Below are 22,897 nucleotides of genomic sequence, written 5' to 3' on the forward strand. Positions count from 1 at the left end.
GTACCACAATGTTCATTGCAGCTCTATTTACAATAGCCCGGAGATGGAAACAACCTAAGTGCCCGTCGTCGGATGAATGGATAAAGAAGATGTGGCACATATATACAATGGAATATTACTCAGCCATAAAAAGAAACGAAATTGAGCTATTTGTAATGAGGTGGATAGATCTGGAGTCTGTCATACAGAGTGAAGTAAGTCAGAAAGAGAAGGACAAATACCGTATGCTAACACATATATATGGAATTTAAGAAAAAAAAAATGTTATGAAGAACCTAGGGGTAAAACAGGAATAAAGACAGAGACCTACTGGAGAACGGACTTGAGGATATGGGGAGGGGGAAGGGTGAGGTGTGTTAGGGCGAGAGAGAGACATGGACATATATATACTAACAAACGTAGGGTAGATAGCCAGTGGGAAGCAGCCGCATGGCACAGGGAAACCGGCTCGGTTCTTTGTGGCTGTCTGGAGGGGTGGGATGGGGAGGGTGGGAGGAAGGGAGACAAAGAGGGAAGAGATATGGGAACATGTGTATGTGTATAGCTGACTCACTCTGTTGTAGAACAGAAGCTAACACACCATTGTGAAGCAATTGTACCCCAATAAAGATGTTAAAAAAAAAAAAAAGAAAAAAAAAAAGAAAACCAGAGTTGCCATATGATCCAGCAATCCCACTCCTGTGCATATATCCAGAGAAAACCGTAATTCAAAAAGATACATGCACCCATATGTTCATAGCAGCACTGTGGAAACAACCTAAATGTTCATAGACAGATGATAAAGAAATGTGGTACATATATACAATGGAATACTACTCGGCCATAAAAAAGAACGAAATGCTGCCATTTGCAGCAACATGGATGCAACTGGAGATTATCATACTAAGTGAAGTCAGAAAGACAAATACCATATGATATCACTTATATGTGGAATCTAAAATATGACACAAATGAACCTATCAATGAAACAGAAACAGACTCACGGACATAGAGAACAGACTTGTGGTTGCCATGGGGGAGGGGGTTGGGGGAGGGATGGAGTGGGAGGTTGGGATTAAGCAGATGTAAGCTATTATATATGGAATGGATAGATAAACAAGGTCCAACTGTATAGCACAAAGAACTATATTCAGTATCTTATGATAAACCACAATGGAAAAGATTAAAAAAAAGAATGTATATATGTATAACTGAATCACTTTGCCATACAGCAGAAATTAACACAACATTGTAAATCAACTATACTTCAATAAAATTTAAAAAAAACAAAAAAGAATTATGATGTATCTTTGAATGCCCAGAGTCCATCTCTTCCCAAGACCATCAACCTCCTTAAAATAATAGCCACTAGCATTCAAGCACCTCCAGATACTGTGCTTAACATACTTGAGTACAACACTCTGAGGCAGACGCTCTTAGCCCCATTTTACAGACACAGAAACAAGCACAGAGGTCACACAGCTGCTAAGTAGACTTAAACCCAAGCAATCCAGCTTTAGAGTTTGTGCTCTTGAAATACTGGGGTACGTCATCTCATCTTCTAATTTCAGTGTTTTTATGATACTATGATTTCTACTTTCACAGCTTATTTCACATTTATAACACGTTAGTTTAGGTGCCTGCTTGGCAGATAAGTATCTTAAAGGTCTTTTTTTTTTTTTAATGACATCCTGGAAGTATGAATTTCCTGAGTCAGGGTATTTAACTAAGCAAAACATGTAATAAAGAAGCTATAAAATGTCTTCGGAATATGCCTGCAAAACCCATCCTTTTTTGATGAGAAGTTGGAGCTCAGGCGTCCCTGGGAAATAACTGCTTTTCAGAGCCAGGAAAGCTCCCTCTCATGCTCTCACTTCGTTACCATTCACACTTGTGACTAAGTTGGTCTAAGGCTGCCGTGGGAACAAGCTTCACTAACTCAACAAGGGATATTTATAAGACTTTATACTAGGATTTAACATATAAAGACACCCAGTTCCTCTCCATGCTCGAAACTTAAAGTTTTACTAGTCAGGCAGCCCTGGCCTGCCCAGGCCTCACTGGAGCCAGGCTCCCCTCCCGGGATGGGGCAGTCACACGCCACAGTCGAGTCACAGAGCCAGGCACCTGGGGACCTCAGTCGTGTAGAAGGCAGCTTTTACCACACTCTAGGCTGGGGAAACACTGCATTAAATGAGTTTACTGCAAAGCTTCTCAGCCTTTATAAATCTTACATGAGTTTGCAGTGTTTCCCAAATGTATCTGACTAACTCCTTTCCCTCAAAAAACCAGTTAACTTCTTGTTGAACTAGTAGTTTGGGCAGTCGTTGCCCAAACCATTTATTTCATGGTTTTTTTGTGTTGTTTTTTTTTTAGGTTAGTGGTTGGAGACTGAGAATGTATTCCCTCTTTGATTACATTTAACACTGTTTTCTAATGCCCACCAAAAAAATTAAAATAAACCATAATGTTGGTGTGATGAATTGGGATTGACATATATACACTAATATGCATAAAATGGATAACTAATAAGAACCTGCTGTATAAAAAAATAAATAAAATTCAAAAAAATAAAATAAACCATAATGTACTTAGAACAACAGGAAAAAAGCATTCCAAGTTTCACCTTTAACAGGATGTCACAGGCCTGCTTCCTTTTTCCAGCTGTGGCCCCTTAGCACTGCTATTCCTGGTCTCAACCATGCCTTGGAGTGAAACACATTATGAGGGTTACTTCTGGAAGCCATCAACCTTGTGGGCCAGGTGTTCCTGTATAGGAATTAGAAAATAGTTAACGCAGGTTCTAGAAAGGGAATGTCATGGTTATCCTCCCATTTTAAATTTTGTATAATGAACCAGTCTTTAGGAATGGGTGTGCGTTCCCTGAAGCCAAGTTGTAGTTTTCTCCGAGAATGGTAAGGTCTTTCCCCAAGCCATCAGGGCAATAATTTACATATTACAATCATAATAGCTCAAAAAGAAATTAGTCAAACAAGCTTCTATTGATTTCTTCAACATAGAATACCCAAATACACACACATAGGGTACCTTAAGAAAATCAACAGCTTTATTTTTCCTCAATATACATTTAGAAAATCAGTCTGAGAAAAGGTTTCATGAAATAGACCAGAGGACTATATATAAAGTCAGGAGTTCCAAATCAGCAAGACAAAGTGCACAGACGAAGCACTCTTCACTGAGGGCCTCAGCAGCCTAGGACCGTCCCAGCAGAGGTGAGGCAAGCTCTTGGATGGTTTTTGAGTTCAGCTGGGGAGTCGTGCTGATCTTCAGGAGTTTGCTGCTGGCATACTTATTCTTGATGGCCTGCAGAAGTCATCTGTGATTAAGCACACATCAGGAGCACCACCACCCCGCCACCCCCAAACTTACACCTTATTCCTAGTCTAATTTACAAGTATCAAAGGGCCAGACCCACAGTCTTCAAAGGGCATGATGATGCCAAATCACGGAAGCCAGCAAGTGCTCTAGGGCATGATGTGTTGTGCTTGACAATTTCCTGCCATGCCTAGTGGTGGACAAAACCCAGCTGGTAGCACAGGTGATGGTTTCAAGGTCCAAAGAGCAGGCTTTCTCGCATGAGCTCCCAGAGGGGTGGGAGATGGAAGCTGTGTTTATCATTCCTAAGTGCCATCAGGACATAACAGATTTGCCAGCACAGGCAGCAGTAACTGTCCATAAAAGTGAGTGGCAACTAGTGCTTAGATCCCAGATGATACTCTCAGGACTGAAAACATGACACTTCCACAGTGTGCTAAATAATGCTGAAACTACAAGGAAGCAAATCAAGCCGTGAGGACACTTGGTACAAATGCCTTGCTCTCTGTCAGACCCGTGGTGAGCTCTGATATTTGGCATCACACAAGCACAGGATAGCACCCCCTCTCCTCTGGTTTCTCCTCTCAGGTGGGCCACACAGAGACAGACTCCAAGCTCCCAGGATGCTTCCTGAATGGACTGCTTCACCATGCTGGCTGTTCGGGTGCCTCTCAGTCATTGTCCTAAAAGATGCTGGACAAAGGCCCTGAATGATGTCACCCGAATACCCAAGCCTTCCACAGGGCCACTTAAGTTGGACTCCTGCATGCCGGCCAGCCTTCCCTGCTTGCTGTGCGCCCTACCCAGGATGCCGGGTCAAGCATGGATAATACATTGAACAGCTGCCTGGGCCTGGACATAGTGAGCCTGTCTACGTTATTTTAAAGAAAGTCAGTTCTTGGGGTTTGTGAGTATGCTCCATCCCCAGCTGTACTACAAAAATATAAGGAGTTTGTGCTAAAACAGACTCTCACACATGCCAAAATATTTACATGAAAATGCAAACACACATACATCCTCTCATACCCCAAACCCATAATCCAGCGCTTTGAACAGCTTAGGAAAGAGTACTTACGATGAATTTCGTTAACTTTTCATTTACTTTCACTACATTTTTGGCCATGTGCTGCATGACTTCCAATACTTCATTCTCTGTGTATCCAGTGTAATACTGCTGCTTTAAGTTCTGGAACACAATGCAAAGAGAAGAAGCAAGATAAAGCCTCCACTTCTTTAGGAGAGCACATCTTACATATGCTGACATTACTTACGTAAAAGCTATAAAAAATATTCTTACCTGCTGGAAAGTCAGTCTCAGCCCCAACCACTACCATGGTACCAGCAAAGCAGCCAATAAATGCAGGATGACTCTGGCTTGGAGCAGGACTAAATTAAGACGTTACATAGCTCTCAGCTAAATCAAATGTAGAGGGTCCCAAATAATGATGTTTTAAAGAAGGTTGTATATGTAAGTAGGGTACTTCAAGTAACAAAGCTTTCATGCTTGCCTCTGTCACCACACTGAAAGCGGAAGGAAAGTAAGACAGAGTATAAACAAACCCAACAAAGGGTTTACAGAGATCTGGGTCTAGCACATCTCAGTCCCCTCGTTAAAGCCCTGCCTGGCAGTGGCTGGTAGGGAGCTCGAGAGCACAGATATCTGTATTGTCGGTCAGGGCAAGGGGTTCAGGATTAAGAAATAAAGTGGCCCGTAAGCAGCAATCTAAGCTACCAAACCCAAAGAACGAAGACCTCTCAGCAGCACTCTCCTGTCGGGCCCTGTGTAGTTAAGCACCAGAGAACACAGAGCACTCAGAGAAGCATCTACACCCAGCCTCGTGGCCCAGCCTCCCAGAGACCAAAGTTCAAGCAAAAGGACAGCTGTTGATTGATAACATGACTTACTTTATATGAAGATATGTAACCTGACTTTATTTCAGATTTGTGATAAAATTCTAAAAGCTAAAACACACCCCTTTCATATGCATAATATAATTGGGAAAATAAACCACGATATAACCTTAATCCTAAAACAGTTTAAAGGAAAAAAGAACTAAGCAGGAGTGAATCCTGATGTAATGCACAACTACTGGTATTTTGAAATCAATTGCCAGGAAACAGGGAGGCCTATAGTTAATAGGTTTAGGGCCAAGGAAGCACCTCTTAGAGTAATTTGGCTAAAATAAGCCATTGGTACCAAGAGCATGTGCCATAGATGTTACCAGTGGCCTTTTTGCCTTCAATTTTTATATCAAAAATGTTCAAATCTATAGAAAAACTGAAAGAATAAGATAATGAACATCTGTATATTCTTTGTGCAGATTCATCAGTTCTTAATATTTTGCCACTTTTTCTCTCCTCCTCTTTCTCTTTCTCTCTCTCACTCATGGTGTCTGCAACTCGCTTTCAAATGGTTCAGCAAAAGTTGTGTGTGATTTTTGAAGCCATCAAACATCTGGACCATTTGAAAGTGAGTTGCAGACACCATGACACATCACTTCTAAATGTTTCTCCTAAAGCATCTCCTAAAAAGTATTTTCCTCCCTAGCTACAATACCTTTATCGCATAAGAAACATCAACAGTTCCATAATATCATCTAATATATAGTCAATATTCAAATTTCTCCAATTGTTGCATAGATTTTTCTTTTTACACCCAGGGTCCAATCAAGGTACAGACAGTACATTTGGTTGTTGTTGTCTTTAGTCTTTAAAACTCCCATTTTCTAGGCTTTAAATGACATTGATTTTTTTGAAGGATCCAGGTCAGTTACTTTGAGAACGTCCCATTCTGGTTTTGTCTGTGTTTCATGATGACTGGATTCATGTCCAACATTTTGGACATGAATTCTATTTAGGCGATAATGCATACTTCCTATTACACCAGAAGGTAGGTAAAGTCAGGTAGTCTCACCACTGGTAATACCAAGCTCAATCACTGGGTTAAGGTAGTAACTGCCAGACGTCTCCATCACAAAGGTACAGTTTTTCTTCAGAAATACTACACATCAGGCTTCCCTGGTTGGTGCAGTGGTTGAGGGTCCGCCTGCCGATGCAGGGGATGCTGGTCCGGGAGGATGCCGCGGAGCGGCTGGGCCCGTGAGCCATGGGCGCTGAGCCTGCGCGTCCGGAGCCTGTGCTCCGCAACCGGAGAGGCCACAACAGTGAGAGGCCCACGTACCGCAAAAAAAAAAAAAAAAAAAAAAAAGAAATACTACACAACTGTGGGGTGATATTTTGAGAACAATGTGAATCTTGTTTGCCAAAGTTATTTTACTTAATGCTATAAGCATTAATTGACAATCCTTGCTTGAATCAATTATTACACTAGGGGTTTAAAAATGGTGGATTTCTATCTCTACCACTGTTTCTACTTTAATTAGCTGGCATTCTACTGGGTTTTTTTTTTAAGTCCCTCCCTCCCTACCTTCCTTCCTTTTTTATCATTATGGGCTCATGCATTTTTTAATACATTATAATCTATTACTGTCCCAATTCTTTTTAATGCTCAACTTTGGTCAGAGGAGCCCTTTCAAGCCAGTTTCTATGTCCTTTTGATGTGACCCCATTGATCTTTGAGAATTTGCTTGCTACCTGTTACAAACTGATCTGGGCTCATCTTGTACTTCCCCTGCCACAGCCCTGAAATCAGCTATTTCTTGAAGGATCCCTAGTTCCGAATATGTCATGGCAGTGAGTATGCAAGATGTGAGCACTAGGTATCTTCATTGCTACTGGGTTGTCATTGTTTCTGGGCCTTTCATTATGAATTTATTGATATTTCTGAAACAGACTTAAAATTATAGGGTTTTCCTTTGTTTTTAATTGTTAACAATATTTTATCATCTTACAGTGAAAATTTTAGTCCTTAATAACACGAATCTTTGCTTTATCCTACAATAAAAATAGTTCCAGAATTATAATAACAGACTACTATTAACCTAGAAACAGATTAGTAAACCTCCTAAGTAAACTTTAAGTATGTTACCTTTTTTGGTCCTTTGTTTTAATTTCACATCCCACTAAAAATGCACAGTTGGAGTGCTGTGTTCAAAAGTTAAGGGAATTAATTCCTCCCTCTGGTCTGTTACCACTTTGAATATATAGTGACATTGTTTTTGCTTAATTCCAGTTTTGGGTTTGCATAGAACATTCATATTGTTCAAAAGTCAAAAAAGTTATATTACACTGTATACAAGTTAATAAAAAATTACAACCAGAAGTTCTGCTCCTATCCTCAACCTTCTACCCTGATACCCACCCTGCGGTATCCATCTTCATTAGTTTCTGGTCTATTCTTCTTGTATTTTTTTAAAAAATTAGCAAATACATAAGCATAGATACATACCCTCTCTTACTCCCATTCTTTCTTACATAAAATGTAAACTCTACATACGGTGTAGAGGAAAAGGTCCACCACGATGCCCTGGCATTCTTACACATATCCACCACACAGGCCACGCAAGGGCCTGAACCACATTGATCTGTCTTGGCAAAGTGCTTTGTGATCCTCCTGGAACATGATGGGGTAGCAGGCGAGGGGGCCGCCTCCAAGCCGTCTCCCGCGCACTTCCCTATCTCTTCTGGGTAGGAGGCTGTAATGAGACCACTCCTTATCACCTCCTGGGCTCTGCTGGGGTGTTTGCTCTGCTGCTTGCGGGCTACAGATACAGGCTCTAAAACTGCTTAGTGGCAGGGCAGAATGGGCCCATCCACAGAAGCGATCCTCTGACTCGCATTGCAGCCAGTGGCCCCTTTTGTTTCACTGTTATCCTTTTTGGTGTGTGAAACAAGAACCCAGGCAGGAGCTGACATCCTTGGCTAATTTTATGAACCTCAAAGTGGCTCATTTCATCTTGTAAACCAGGTCAGGCCTTGGCCCTGTTTTGTCTTATGTGCTTGACAACTTGCTTGTTTCACTTAACAAAATATCCCAGAAATCTTAGCGTATCAGTTCTTAGTGGCCTTCCTCATTCTTTACGACTCTGTAATATGTTTGCGTACCATGGTGTTGTCACCTAGGTTATGCCTGCATCATTCCAAGCAGCTCTTTTAAGCCTGTGGCCTTTTAGCAACTGCTTCAAGGATAGTGTGTGACAAATGCTAACGCCTTTTGTGTCTAGAGGCCCTAAAATACAGCTAATTAATTTCTTCTTAAATTCAAACACTTACCCATTTTCCGTGGCCTAGAACCTTCTGGGACAGGCAGGAAGCGGCTGCTGCCACCTTAGAAGGGTGATAATGCACCATGTCGTAGTCAATGAGAGTCAGTTCCATCAAGTATTTGGCTAAAGTGTGCTGTTCAACATCAACCTATGAAAGAACAGATGGTAAGAAGCACGGCTGTTATGGCTCTCTTGCAAAATTCTGGGTGAAGATCTAGGAACTCTAAAAAAAAAGATCTAGGAACTCAAATCCACTTAACTCACTTTTCCTTCCCAGGCACTGCTCTATTCCACAGTATGTTACAAACACAGAACATGAAGTCTTTTAAGAACTGATAAGCTCCCATATCTCTTCCCTCTTGTATCTAGAGATAAGGGAACATATGTATATGTATAACTGATTCACTTTGTTATAAAGCAGAAACTAACACACCATTGTAAAGCAATCATACTCCAATAAAGATGTAAAAAAAAAACAAGAAGACAAACAAAAAAACAATGCCAGGTGAAGAGAAAGAGACACATGAGGAGAAGACCATGTGAAAAGGCCCAGGGCCAGCTACAAGCCAAAGAAAGAGGCCTAGAAGAGATCCTTCTTTCACAGCCCTCAAAAGGAACCAGCCCTGCCAAGACCTTGATTTCAGATCTTAGCCTCCAGAACTGAGAAACAATACATTTCTATTGTAAGCCACCCAGTTTGGGGTACTGTGTTATGGCAGCCCTCGGAAACGAATTCATATGTCAATGTTCAGCCCCTTAACTCTTTTCCCTTAAGAAACAGAGCTCAACTATTTACAGTTACCAAGACGTGAAACAACCTAAATGTCCATCAACAGATGAATGGATAAAGAAGATGTGGGGGCTTCCCTGGTGGCACAATGGTTGAGAGTCCGCCTGCCGATGCAGGGGACATGGGTTCATGCCCCGGTCCGGGAAGATCCCACATGCCGCAGAGCGGCTGGGCCCGTGAGCCATGGCCACTGAGCCTGTGCGTCCAGAGCCTGTGCTCCACAACGGGAGAGGCCACAACAGTGAGAGGCCCGTGTACCGCAAAAAAAAAAAAAAAGATGTGGTACATATATACAATGGAATATTACTCGGCCATAAAAAAGAATGAAATAATGCGATTTGCAGCTACATGGATGGACCTAGAGATTATCACACTAAGCAAAGTCAGAAAGAGAAAGACAAATACCATATGATACCACTTATATGTGGAATCTAAAATGTGACACAAATGAACTTATCTATGAAACAGAAACAGACTCACAGACATAGAGACTTGTGGTTGCCAAGGGGGAGGGGGATGGGGGAGGGAAGTATTGGGAGTTTGAGACTAGCAGATGCAAATTATTACATGTAGAATGATAAACAACAAGGTCCTACTGTATAGCACAGGGAACTATATTCAATATCCTGTAATAAAACATCATGGAAAAGAATATGAAGAATATATATATGTATGTATAACTGAGTCACTTTGCTGTACACCTGAAACTAACACACTGTAAATCAACTATACTTCAATTTTTAAAAATAATAAAAAAAAAAAAGAAATAGGGCTAAAAAAAAAGTCACCTTGCTGTACAGCAGTATTCAACACAACACTGTAACTCTACTTCAATAAAAAATAAATTAAAAAAAAAATAAAACAACAAAAAAAAGAACTGGTAAGTTAAGTGTTAGGACTTATCTAAAAGATGCATCCTATAAATTCATAAGTTTTCCTTTAATTGGGTCAGTGTTTCTGGGATGAGACAACAAACAGCAAAATAAAGTCTCCTACGGAATTGGAGGCACTTACCTCTCCGGCTTTTGATGCCCGCCTTAAGAAGTGTAGTGGTAAAGGTCGACCCAACTCAAATTTCAGTTCTTTCAAAATCAGAGTTTCCATTTCTCGAATTTGAGAACTGGTGTAAGCATTGTCTGTGATGTAAACGAAGTCTTCAATATTTGGAGAAAACATCTCCTCATACTTGGAAGCCAAGAGCAAAGCTGTAATCCCAACCAGTTGAAGCTTCTTACGAGAGACTGGCTGAACCTAATTGAAGAAGAGTGTGTCAAAAGTCTTAACTAACAAGAGGATGGGGGCTCTGGGTGGAAGAAAGTAAGAGGAAACCAAGTCCTGAAGAAGTGCACGTTGTCTCTGCTCACACCCCTCTTAAGGGCACAGGAAGCTGAGTGTTGATCACAGGCACCACCATGGCTCACAGGAGCTGTCTATCATGGAGTGCTTGCTATGTGCCAGGCACAGGGCTAAGATTCAAACAATCAGCTCATCGAATCCTCACAAAAAACCTAGGAAGTACATATTTTTTACCCCACTTAGAAATAGATGGACTGAGAAAAGATGCAGACATCAGCCCAAGATCAGTCAATTGCTGATTGACAACCAAGCTCCCAGGCACTGCTCCACCCCCATCATCCTGGCTTGAGTGTCTGGGGAAGCCCCAATATGGCACTCAGCATGGTCTGAATCAGGATGAGGCCAAGCAAAAAAGCAGGAATTTAATGGATGACTAGGGCTGAGGAAGTGCCTTAAGTGTCTCCTTAATCCTCACCAAAAGTACACGCATTATTCAGCCTGAAGAACCTTCCAAAGATGCTTCAGGGTCAGAGAAAATCTCAGCGTAGAGGATAAGTGTTTCCCTTAACTTTCTTTTATTTTTAAACTAGGAATTTGTGTTTTTTGCTTCAACTCTCAATATTGAAAATCTACCAAAAACATGACAGTGCTTTCCTATCCAGTGAGGATTGTATAATAAAAACCACTGACTCGGGCTTCCCTGGTGGCACGGTGGTTGAGATTCCGCCTGCCGATGCAGGGGACGCGGGTTTATGCCCTGGTCCAGGAAGATCCCACATGCCGCGGAGTGGCTGGGCCCGTGAGCCACGGCCGCTGAGCCTGCGCATCCGGAGCCTGTGCTCCACAACAGGAGAGGCCACAGTAGTGAGAGGCCCGCGTACCACAAAAAACAAAACAAAACAAAAAACTAATGACTCTATGATTACTTAGCATTTTGCAGTATCTCAGGGTCAGTCTTATCAACACAATTATTACTGTATGGTTTGGGCTTGACATACACCTATATTATAAATGTTGACTTTAAATAAATAAAGCTTTATCTGAAGGGCTACCCATTTGGTAGACAACGCACCAGTGGTTAATGTCTGGCATTTCTTCTAACTGCTCAGTGTTCTTACATTACCAGTTGAGAAATATTTTGATGATCACTACGCTTCTCGGCTTAATTTCTTACCTCCCTCTTTACTTTAGACCTCACACTGAGTACACTCACCACACATACCTCCAACCCCTTGTAAAAAGTCTGCCTCCTGCCTCTTCTACACCAATTCAATGCCACAGCCGGCTGAAAACTGTTAAGTCCTCTAGCCAAACTCCTCATTTTTCAGATGAGGAAGCTTAACACCAAAGAGTACTGAACTATGGAAACTGTGCAAGTGGGCCTGGAGAACCAGCCTCCAAAGGCACCACAGGCTTCAGATGGACTTTCAGACCATCTGATGGTTTATCTCCTCCAATGAATGATTGCGGCAAGGCAGCATCTCCCCTGAGCACTTTTCAGCAGGCTGACCTAACAGAAATGCCCGGCATTGTTCAGCATCACCAGAGGTTTGACACACTTGGACTACTTCCTTTTCCAGCACTTGAAGTTCTTTGGCATCTCATAAATTGGCTTTTGTTTTTTTCTTCAGAGGCACCACACCTTGGCAGTGCATAAATGCAAAGTTCACTGAGCTGCACGAAGTCCCTTACCTGTAAAAATCGGTCCATGATGGCGACGCACATGTACAGAGTTTCCTGCAGCAGCCTAAACTTGGAGTGGACTTGCACCAGCCAATCCACCAGGATGGCACGCATGCGTCCATTTATATCTCTTCCATCTAAAAAATGTGGATTTATGTATTGTAGAACCTGTAGGTGGAATTAAAAGTTTAAAAAGCTGACCTCGATAAACAACAAGGTCCTACTGTAGCACAAGGAACTATATTCAATATCCTGTGATAAACCATAATGTAAAAGAATATCAAAAATAATACATATATCTATAACTGAGTCACTTTGCTATACAGCAGTAATTAACACATTGTAATTCAACTATACTTCAATGAAAAATAAATTTTAGGGACTTCCCTGGCGGTGCAGTGGCTAAGGATCCACCTCCCAGTGCATGGGACACAGGTTTGAGCCCTGGTCCAGGAAGATCCCACATGCCACAGAGCAACTAAGCCCGTGAGCCACAACTACTGAGCCTGTGCTCCAGAGCCCGCGAGCCACAACTACTGAGCCCACGTGCCACAACTACTGAAGCCCGCACACCTAGAGCCCATGCTCTGCAATAAGAGAAGCCACCGCAATGAGAAGCCCGCGCACTGCAACAAAGAGTAGCCCCCGCTTGCTGCAACTAGAGAAAGCCCGGGCACAGCAGGCCCAATGCAGCCAAAAATAAATTAATTAATTAAATAAAATAAATTTTAAAAAATAAGTTAAAAAAAAAAGCTGACCTCATTTCCTTCCCAGCTGTGTGGTAAATTCCACACTGCTGTACAACCAAAACACAAAGGCCCACTCACCTCAAGCTGCCTTAGATACTGGTAGATATCCTTAACATAGTCGCTGCAGAGCTGAGGGTTCTCCCAGTCTTCAGTATCAATATCCTCAATTTTGCAGAGCAAGGCATCAGAGAAAGCTTGGCAGAGGTTCTCTTCCTTCATGGAGATATCCACAGGTGTGGGAGAGGGACCCTACACCCACAAATGAAAGTGCACGTATCACTACCTTAGGAGTAGCCGTGATCACAAATACAAGCAGGGCCAACTGGTTTAAAAGTATCATATGCATTTTTATAAATGATAAAGCCAAACAAATACATTTCAGAATAAGAGGTGAATAATTCAAGATGTAGGGGATGAAGTTTTTGGAGATATACTCCCCTGTTTAAAAACACTCTAGGGGGTGGGAGGGAGGGAGATGCAAGAGGGAGGAGATATGGGGATATATGTATATGTATAACTGATTCACTTTGTTATAAAGCAGAAACTAACACACCATTGTAAAGCAATTATACTCCAATAAAAATGTAAAAAAAAAAAACACTCTAGGGGACTTCCCTGGTGGCGCAGTGGTTAAGACTCCACGTTCCCAATGCAGGGGGCCCGGGTTTGCTTCTCTCCAGCCTCCTGGCCAGGTCTCCCTCACCTCTAGCAGTCTCCCTCTTCCCAGAAGCCTCTTGTCCCTGTATCCACATGGATAATTCCCTCACCTTCTTCAAGTTTTGCTTAAGGGCTATCTTCTCAATTAGGTCTGTCCTATTTAAAATTACCATCTGCCTTCTATTCCCCCCACACATATGTTTCATCTCTTTTACTGTGTTTTTCCCCCAAAGAATCGATAACCTCCTAATATACTATAGAGTTTATTTATATATGATGTGTATTATTTTCTGTCTACCTCTACCAGAATGTAAGCTTTATAACCTTACATTTATTCAAACTGATTTTGTCCACTAAGTTATCCCAAATACCTATGTCATCCCTGTACAGATTATAGCCTAAGCCCTGTGGGCCAACTGTGCAATCCTGTCCAGAGTCTGCTGCATGCAAAGGTAAAAAAATGCATCAGCTAGTTACCCATCACAAAAGTGGTTCTAGAACAAAAACTTTCAAATTAGATTAATGAATGAGTCCTGTGGGTTGTCAGAGACAACTGAAAAGTAGTAATAGAAACAATAAAGCTGTGAGATTTTGCTGAACTTGAGAACCTGCTCTTTGGTAAAGGATGGGTAGACTGTGAGTAAAGGCTACTGAAGTTCTCCTAGCACCAACATTTAATGAGTCGGGTCTGTTAAGAGAACGAATTAATATGAATATGCAAATATATAGGTATTTACACAAGTTTTGGTAAAACACAAAATTCCTTTATTTACTAAATTTATAATAGATAAACAATGTCAATTAAGTGCAATAAGGAAGGACTCCAAGAAAAACTGCTGATTCCAAACAGTTCATGATTTATAGCAATGACTGTGTACACGTGTGTACAAAAGCATACTCAATTGTGGAAAGGCAAAATCAGTTACCATGATGAGCTTTAGGGAATGCAGTGGAGTGGAATTTTGGGGGTAGGGAAAATAGTTAAAATGAACTGACCCTTAATTCTATGTACTCTATTTCTGTACTGTCTTGCTTATTTATGCATGTTTCTTGTGTAATTAAAAATAAAAGGCACTCTATTTTTTTTTAAATATGAATAATTGTGCTCGTTTTCTTTTATATATAGTTTTTGTTTTAGGGAAAGTTAGCCCATAAAAGATTCTTATAGTTGAATAATGACTATCACCAAATTTAGTGTTTCAATCAAATCTGTAAATCTAAAACCTCATCAGAATTTCTAGCTGCCACTCCCCAGAACATCTCCTAAGCTTTCATCTACCTCTGCTACAGGGTATTATAGTGCATGCTTTCATTTCACTCTGACATTCTCGACTTGACTGGGAGCTTCCTGGGGACACAGTCAGTGGTTCACTCACCTTGTTTCCCCAGTACCCACCAAACAAGAGGCTAGTAAAAAGCTTTCTTCCTTCCTTCAAACTACTCAGTTTGCCAAAGCCTCATGAGTCAGCAAAAAACAGTTTTCTCCAAAAATTTCATAATAAGCTTCTGCAAATACCTGTGAATGGCTGGAACCCTCTCCTTCAGATATTGCTGGCCCATTTCCAAATGCATTTCCCATTGGCTGTCTCTCTGCTACCTCAACAAATCTAAAGCCAACCTCAATCTCCTGAATTTCCTATATTTTATTAATTTATTCCATAAATGGTTCCTTAAATACTCAAGTGCTTAAGCTTCTCACTCCTCCACTCCAATCAACATAGCCAAAGAATTCCTTCTGAATACAGGATGATGTCCCTGAAAGGAGTTCTGGTACATCCCAACACATCTGAGGTTGTTTCTTAGCACCCGTATAGATACTGGTATGTGGATGTCCACTTACCAGGGCTGGTAGGTGGCTGGTAGATACTGGTATGTGGAACGAGGGCTCGTTCAAGACACCCATCAGCCCTTGCTTAGAAAACTGCAGTACCACCTAATTAACGTCCCTTCCATGGCCACCCTACACTGCTTTCATCAGGTCTCTCCTCCTCAAAACATTCCACAGGTTCCTGTCTAATGGGATAAAATCCAATTTCCAAGGCCTTCAAATCCAGCTGCAACCTTCTTCCCAACTTTTTTCCTGTTTCCTCACACAAACCATCTGACCCAATTTAGACTTGCTGACTCTTTGCCCCAAAGGACATAATTTATAGGCCTATTCCCTTTTTGGTGCCTTGATTCCTATTGCTGCTTTGTTCCCCCAAAAGGTGCCCCTTCCTATCAGCTTCTTCCTATCCTTAAAAATCCCACTTATTCCAGGAAGTTTCCCCAGACCACTCCATCCCTCAAGATTCTCTCCCTCCTTTAGATGCACCTTGCATTCAGTCATCCATTGCCCATGGGCACCTAGCAGCATGCCCTCGGATTATATACCTAATTTTCAGGGACAGATGCCCCTTCTGGATAAGTCTCCTCAAGGCAAGACGTCTCTTTATCAGCCTTAACACAATTGGATGTGTATAGTAAGTACTCACCTGTTTCTCAAATATATTCAATGTTTTTTTTTTTAATTTCAAACATACAATAATATATAGATATTTTGAGCTAGAAAGTGTGAAGTGGTCATTGTTGTATTCTCAGCCCCTACAACAGTGCTTGCTTCATTGTAATTATATGAATGTGTGTAATCTATGAATGAGAGCATGCATGAACTAGAACATGGTGGAAGATGAACAGGCCAGTGGGTCCATTAGCATTCTAACTTCAGTTGAGCTAACCAGTCACGAAGACTACAATCTATCAACACAGAATTTTGGCATTACTTTGTTCTTCCATGAGTGAAGGTCTCAGAATTGTAAGCTTCCACCATCTTCATGGACAAATTCATTCTTATAGTGAGTTATTTTAGTAAGACCTACCAAATTTTCCTCTGAGATCACTAAATTTATTTGGGTATTAAGGTATTTAACTTTGTTATTCAAGGTCATAATATTATATTAAGGTACCATCACTGAAAAGATGTGTATGTTCATTTTCTACACTGTTGTTTTAAAGTAGAGCTCTAGCTCTTCAAAAGTTGCACTGACAGTAAAGGTACAATTTAATCCTAGCCCCAAACAGCCTACTTCGTTAAGTATGTTTGTAAATTCAGAACTTCCTACCTTTGGAGCCAACACTTCCATCTGCACTGGTTTCACAGAAGCAGTAGGTTTCAGGTGCTTGTTGACATTTGTTGTTTTGGTGAGTGGAACAGGCACTTTAGTGTTCTGAGCTTTCTAAAAGGGAAAAGAAATATGAATAGGGCAGGAGGGCCAGTGTTGCCCCTCAGTGCTCTACAGAATCAGCCTAGGGTGTGCAGGTACAGTTCTCACAGTTGTTACCTTAGTTACTTGTGTGGCTCTGATTGTAACTCGATTTCCAATTTCTTCTAAAACTGCCCGCCTGATAGTCACATGGCTTTTAGGTTTAGAATTAACTCCTGTGTCAGTATTCTCCAAATCGGTGGACACCTTAAAAAAAAAAAAAAAAAAAGAAAAAAAATAACTGAAGAGTTGAGATCATTTACAATACTTTGCTAGTGTCAGAATTGATTCAGGAAAGGTGAATATGCTGAGATCTATCTGCGAGAGGGAAAAGGTACATTTTAGGAAGTCTAAAAATGCTATTTGTGATTTATAACATCACTCTAAATTGGGCAAATCACTCCACCTTATCTATTTTTAAAAAATCCCACTAAGAGCTTCACAGATAAGTGATCATTTCTCATATGGTACCCACATCATTTGTCGGAGATCCCTGGATATTAATGGCATCTATTTAAAAAATTTCCTTGACAGAGAAGAGTAACAAGTGCAATTAAGACACAATACTAAAAAGCTGTTTTGGGCTTCCCGGGTGGCTCAGTGGTTAAGAATCCGCCTGCCAATGCAGGGGACACGGGTCCGAGCCCGGGTCCGGGAAGATCCCACATGCCATGGAGCAACTAAGCCCATGCGCCACAACTACCGAGCCTGTGCTCTAGAGCCCGCGGGCCACAACTACTGAAGCCTGCGTGCCTAGAGCCCGTGCTCCACAACAAGAGAAGCCACTGCAATGAGAAGCCTGCGCACCGCAATGAAGAGTAGCCCCCGCTTGGCACAACTAGAGAAATGCCGCGCACAGCAACGAAGACCCAACGCAGCCAAAAATAAATAAATAAACTAAATAAAAATTAAAAAAAAAAAAGAAAAAGTGTGGTTCCTGCTTTAAAAAAAAAAAAAGCTGTTTAAAAACCAGATGTTTAAAACCTAAACTAGCTTTGATTCTTATGCCATGCTAGAAATAAGAAGTACTCAGGTAGACAAGATCTTTAGAGATACAGCTTTTTAGCCATGAGGGTGCCATAGCATGTACTATTTTATTAGGAATATTTAGAAAGAAAATAGTTTTCGTGGGTAAAATAGTTTTATCTCAAATTGAAAGTTTGAATTGTATGAAATAAAAATTGTTAGTTGACCTTAACCTGCTTTAGACATAATATCCTTAGAAACAAAACTTGTTAGTAAAAACAATTCACACAAAAAAGTTTATTTTATTATATGTGATAAACATTTCATGAGAAAAAAACAGCATGTACTATTCCTGAGAATTGGGGGGGGGGGGGTTTTAATTTTAAAAAATTTCTCAACAGGGGGTTTGAATGGACCTACCAGGATAGACAGAGGGGCAGGGAAAAACTCAAGCCTTACCTGAATAGACAGAATTTGACTATGAAAGCACCTGATGGGATAGATTAGACAAAAATTACTTACCAATTTGATTCAGATTCATAAAAGGGTTACAATTAAATACCGAGTGTATTCAACGTATTATTATTAGGATTCTCAAAAGTCACACTGTTCAATTTTTCCAGCAGTTCCTGAGATTTTTAAAAAGTGTTTCAAAGTTCAATTCTTATGGGTTGAAGCCTGGTAATCTAAATTAAGCCATCTGGAAGGGGAAATCCCCAGCTTTTAACACACCTACAGCCAGGAGAATGGAGCTCAGGTGTGTCAGTGCCCTCTATTTTTCAGCAAAGAAAAAAGTAGATCCAGGTACAATTCAAACCCACAGAAAAAAATCCAAAATACCATTAACACTTTGTTTTTTGCAAAGACGAAATAAATGAATTTGGACCCTTCTCTCAGTCTGCCATATTGCTCCAAATTATATGCAAAATCTCTATTGCACTTGAGTAATTACTTTTTTAAAGGGACAAACCCATACATTAGTGAACTTAGCCTTGTAACACTTCGTGTGCAGAAATAAATAGGAAACTAATAAAAGAGAAATGTGAAAACATGAAAAACAGCCACAGCTGTTGCTTGATCAAACATTAGAACACTTCACAGACTGCGGAATTTCTTCGGTCCATCTCCCTACCCTCACCACAGATCCCTTAGCTGGCAAGGAGTTTGAGAAGAGAGGAAGGAAACCCCAAGAAGCTGTAACTCTAACAACAAAGCGCCCTCGGGGATCGCTCGCCGCGTCCTAGGCCCAGCGCTCCGGGGGCTCACTTGACAACTGCCACCCCCGAGGCGCCTTCCCACACTTCCCCCACCCCAGCGCAGGGACGGCCAGGCCAGGAGCCGGGACCCGGAGGAGCGGAAGCGAGGCGGGGAGAAGCCGGCCGGAGCGGAGAGGACAGGCCGCAGGGCCCGGGCCGCCCGCAAGAAGGGGAAAGCGGTGCAGGTTGGGACGAAGAAGCTCGGAGCGGAGGAGAGAGAGAAGCGAGAGGCGGCCGAGGGCGCTGCGCGGCCGGGGCCCAGGCCTGCGCTGGGGGTCGCCGGCCCACTCACCGTCGGGCGTCGGAGCAGCGCCATGAGGGACGGGACAGGCAAGAGTGGCAGCCCGGCCCAGGGAGGGACGCGGACTGGAAACGGAGAGCACTAGCTTCCCCTGCGCCGTTAGGACTGCCCTTCGAGCCCGCACCGCTGGGAATCTTCGTGAAGTCGCCTAGTTCCAGGATTCAAATACCGCGCCGCTCGCGCCCCCATTGGGCGGCCCTACGTACGGCGCCCTCTTCCCATTGGCTAAGTAGGAGACATTCCCGTAGGCTGATTGGCTAAATTTTCCAGACCCGTTTGGTTGTCATAACAACCGGTTTTTTTCCTGCCTACTGTCTTTTAAAAAATCTCGGCCCTAAAATAAACAAAAATGAAATGCCTCGTCGGGAAAGCAGACGTAGGACGCCTTGTCTGAATTTTGACGAGGATGTCAACGGATGTCTACGGATTACGGATGTCTACGTTTGTACTGGGTGTACTGGAAGTTGGTACTAAGGAACACCCTGGAAATGCCGTTTCTGACCTTTATTTCTCTTCCGGAAATTTCGCGTTAGAGTTTAGGTAGGGTTGGCCTGCCTGGGTTGGGGAACAGGCGCCTCTGGTTGGTTTAGGACTGCACTGTGTTAGGTGGTTGAGACTCAAACGTGTGCTTAAGGAATGGAAATTGTGGTGTTTATTCAAAAGCTAAGATTCCTAGGAGAGGGGGAAAAAAAAATGATAAATGCGATTTGTGTGACTCGTGATTCATGTAAGCACTCCATTGTGTTGCTGGCACATAGCACATTGTTTCGTGTGGGTTGTGATCGGTGCTCAATAATATTCGTCGAATATATTATCTTATGATGAGCAAAAGATTTTAAAATGAGAAAGACAAGTGTGATCCAGCCTCGGGCAGCAGGGTGAGAGGCTCACATTAAGACCAGAAAAGAGGAAAGAAAAAGTGAGAGGAATGGGAAAGGAGAGAGGAAAGGAAAGGGTCCAAGGCCCACAGTAAAGGTAGTGAAATGACTTCTGATGATAGGCTCCATCTAACAATTTGAGCAAGTTTTCCCATCACTCCTGCTCTACTCTTTAAAAAATGGTTTCTCTCTCTGTTACTGGGGTACTAATGACCCTTAAATTAAGTGATCTGAATTAAATTCCTTCCCTTGATCTAACATTTCTAAACCTGCTCTTTAGTAAAACAGAAATAATTGCAGCTACTACGTGGCATGGGAAGATGTTAGTGTATCCATTGTCCTATAACTAAAAATTAGATATTCAGTGAAGTATTGGAAAGGGAGAGTATTGGGTTGGCCAAAAAGTGCCTGGTTTTTAAGTAAAAATAAAAGACACTTTTTTCATTTTCACCAAGAACTTTATTGAACAACGTATTCACCCTTTTGTTCTACTACCTTCTGCCATTTTTCAGGCAACTTCGTAATTCCATCTTCCCAAAACGTGTTATCTTTTTGAGCAAAGAACTGTTCCAGGTGCTTTTTACAGTCTTCCAGGGAGTTGAAATTTTTTCCATTAAGAGAATATTGTAAAGACCAAAATAAATGGAAATCCGAAGGTGCAATTCTGGTGAATACAGTGGATGAATCAGAACTTCCCAGCCAATCTGTTAACAGTTTTTGCCTGGTGATCAAAGAAACATGCAGTCTTGCATTATCCTGATGGAAGATTCTGCGTTTTCTGTTGACTAATTCTGGACGCTTTTCATCGAGTGCTGCTTTCGATTGGTCTAACTGGAAGCAGTACTTGTTGGAATTAATCGTTTGGTTTTCCGGAAGGAGCTCATGATAGAGGACTCCCTTCCAATCCGACCATATACACACCATCACCTTCTTTGGATGAACACCGGCCTTTGGTGTGGTTGGTGGTGGTTCATTTCACTTGCCCATGATCTCTTCCATTCCACATTACTGTACGGTATCCACTTTTTTTTAATTAATTAATTTATTTATTTATGGCTGCGTTGGGTCTTCGTTGGTGCACGTGGGCTTTCTCTAGTTGCGGTGAGCGGGAGCTACTCTTCGTTGCGGTGCACAGGCTTCTCATTGCGGTGGCTTCTGTTGTTGCAGAGCTCAGGCTGTAGGTGCGTGGGCTTCAGTAGTTGCGGCACACAGGCTCAGTAGTTGTGGCTCACGGGCTTAGTTGCTCCACAGCATGTGGGATCTTCCCAGATCAGGGCCCGAACCTGTGTCCCCTGCATTGGCAGGCGGATTCTTAACCACTGCGCCACCAGGGAAGCCCCTGTATGGTATCCACTTTTCATCACCAGTCACATTTTGTTTTAAAAACAGAACATTTTCATTACATTTAAGTAGAGAATCACATGTGGAAATGCCGTCAAGAAGGTTTTTTTCACTTAACCCAAACACAAAATCGATGAACATATGCAAATGATTTTCAACGCTTGATTTGTATATTTTGAGTATGTCGGCTATCTCCCACATGGTATAACGTTGATTGTTCTCAATTAATGTCTCGATTTGATTGCTATTGACTTCAATTGGTCTACCCGACCAAAGAGCATAATCCAGCAAGAAATCTCCAGCACCAAACTTCGCAAACCACTTTTGACACGTTCGATCAGTCACAGCACTTCTCCTTACACTACACAAATCTTTTTTTGCATTTCGGTTGCATTTTTACCTTTCTTGAAATAATAAAGCATAATACGCTGAAAATTTTGCTTTTTTTCTTTCGTCTTCAATATTAAAATGGCTACACAAAAGTACACCAAATTTGATGTCTTTTTTCAAATGCACATGGATATGATAGATGTCACATACAATCTAACAAAATTATTATGAATGAAGTTAAAGACAACTAAGTACTACTACAGCCGTCTTACAGAAAAAACCAAACCTTTTGGCCAACCCAATAGATGTTTTGTGCACTGGGGTTGTGAGTATAATTATATTTTTGCTTTATTGTTATAATATTGTGGTGTTATCAAAAGCTACAACTATAAAACAATCCTTACCACCTCTCAGGTCTTTGTAAACAGAAATGTTAAGAATGGTAAAGTGCTTTTATTAACTGATTTGACATGGTTAAAGCTGAATAATTTAATCCATATTAGACATATTATGTTTTCATTTAAAATAGAATTACTATTTCTTATGGTTTATCCCTCACTGCAACTAACCTAGAACCTTACAAATAAACTTTTTGATTCAATCTCTTGTTTAATGCATTGTAGTCCTTCTATATTTTTATTTCTTGTTCCCTCCTGTCTTAGGTAACATTTATTGATCACTCTTCCTATATTCTAATTTAAATAAACGTTTTCATAGATTCCTCATAATCTTTATTGATAGTATTATCCCAGTTTTGGGGGGTAATTTCTTTTCTTTCTTTTTTTTTTTTTTTTTAGTATGCGGGCCTTTCACTGTTGTGGCCTCATGGAGCACAGGCTCTGGACGCGCAGGCCCAGCGGCCATGGCTCCACGGCATGTGGGATCTTCCCGGACCGGGGCACGAACCCGTGTCCCCGGCATCGGCAGG

The 22,897-nt window shown here is 41.6% G+C and overlaps 2 protein-coding genes across 2 annotated transcripts in view; one reads left to right on the plus strand and one right to left on the minus strand.

The window, feature by feature from the left end:
• The window catches only part of MYO1E (myosin IE), a 233,041-nt gene extending 228,747 nt beyond the window's left edge, over positions 1-4,294 (plus strand). The window contains exons 29-30 of the mRNA XM_007458892.1: positions 3,830-3,834; positions 4,282-4,294. The gene's annotated coding sequence lies outside the window, so the exon portion shown is untranslated. The remainder of the gene's footprint in view (positions 1-3,829; positions 3,835-4,281) is intronic.
• On the minus strand, positions 3,025-19,619 carry CCNB2 (cyclin B2). The gene is made up of 9 exons (XM_007458890.1): positions 19,412-19,619; positions 16,976-17,104; positions 16,757-16,870; positions 13,077-13,247; positions 12,259-12,417; positions 10,285-10,521; positions 8,488-8,628; positions 4,391-4,501; positions 3,025-3,303 (listed from the first exon to the last, which is right to left on the minus strand). The coding sequence occupies exons 1-9, from the start codon at positions 19,433-19,435 to the stop codon at positions 3,193-3,195; spliced, it is 1,197 nt and encodes a 398-aa protein (XP_007458952.1). The 5' UTR covers positions 19,436-19,619; the 3' UTR covers positions 3,025-3,192.
• Between the last annotated feature and the right edge of the window lie 3,278 nt (positions 19,620-22,897).

Source organism: Lipotes vexillifer, unplaced genomic scaffold (genome assembly GCF_000442215.2).
Source record: "Lipotes vexillifer unplaced genomic scaffold, Lipotes_vexillifer_v1.1 scaffold102, whole genome shotgun sequence".
Taxonomy (NCBI): Eukaryota; Metazoa; Chordata; class Mammalia; order Artiodactyla; family Lipotidae; genus Lipotes; species Lipotes vexillifer.

Coding starts and splice junctions, on each gene's coding strand:
- CCNB2 (XM_007458890.1), bottom strand. CDS start 19,435: ATGGCGCTGCTCCGACGCCCGACG. Junction 12,418..13,076: donor AGTATCTAAGGCAGCTTGAG/GTGAGTGGGCCT, acceptor TTCCACCTACAG/GTTCTACAATACATAAATCC. Junction 3,304..4,390: donor AAAAGTTAACGAAATTCATC/GTAAGTACTCTT, acceptor TGACTTCTGCAG/GCCATCAAGAATAAGTATGC.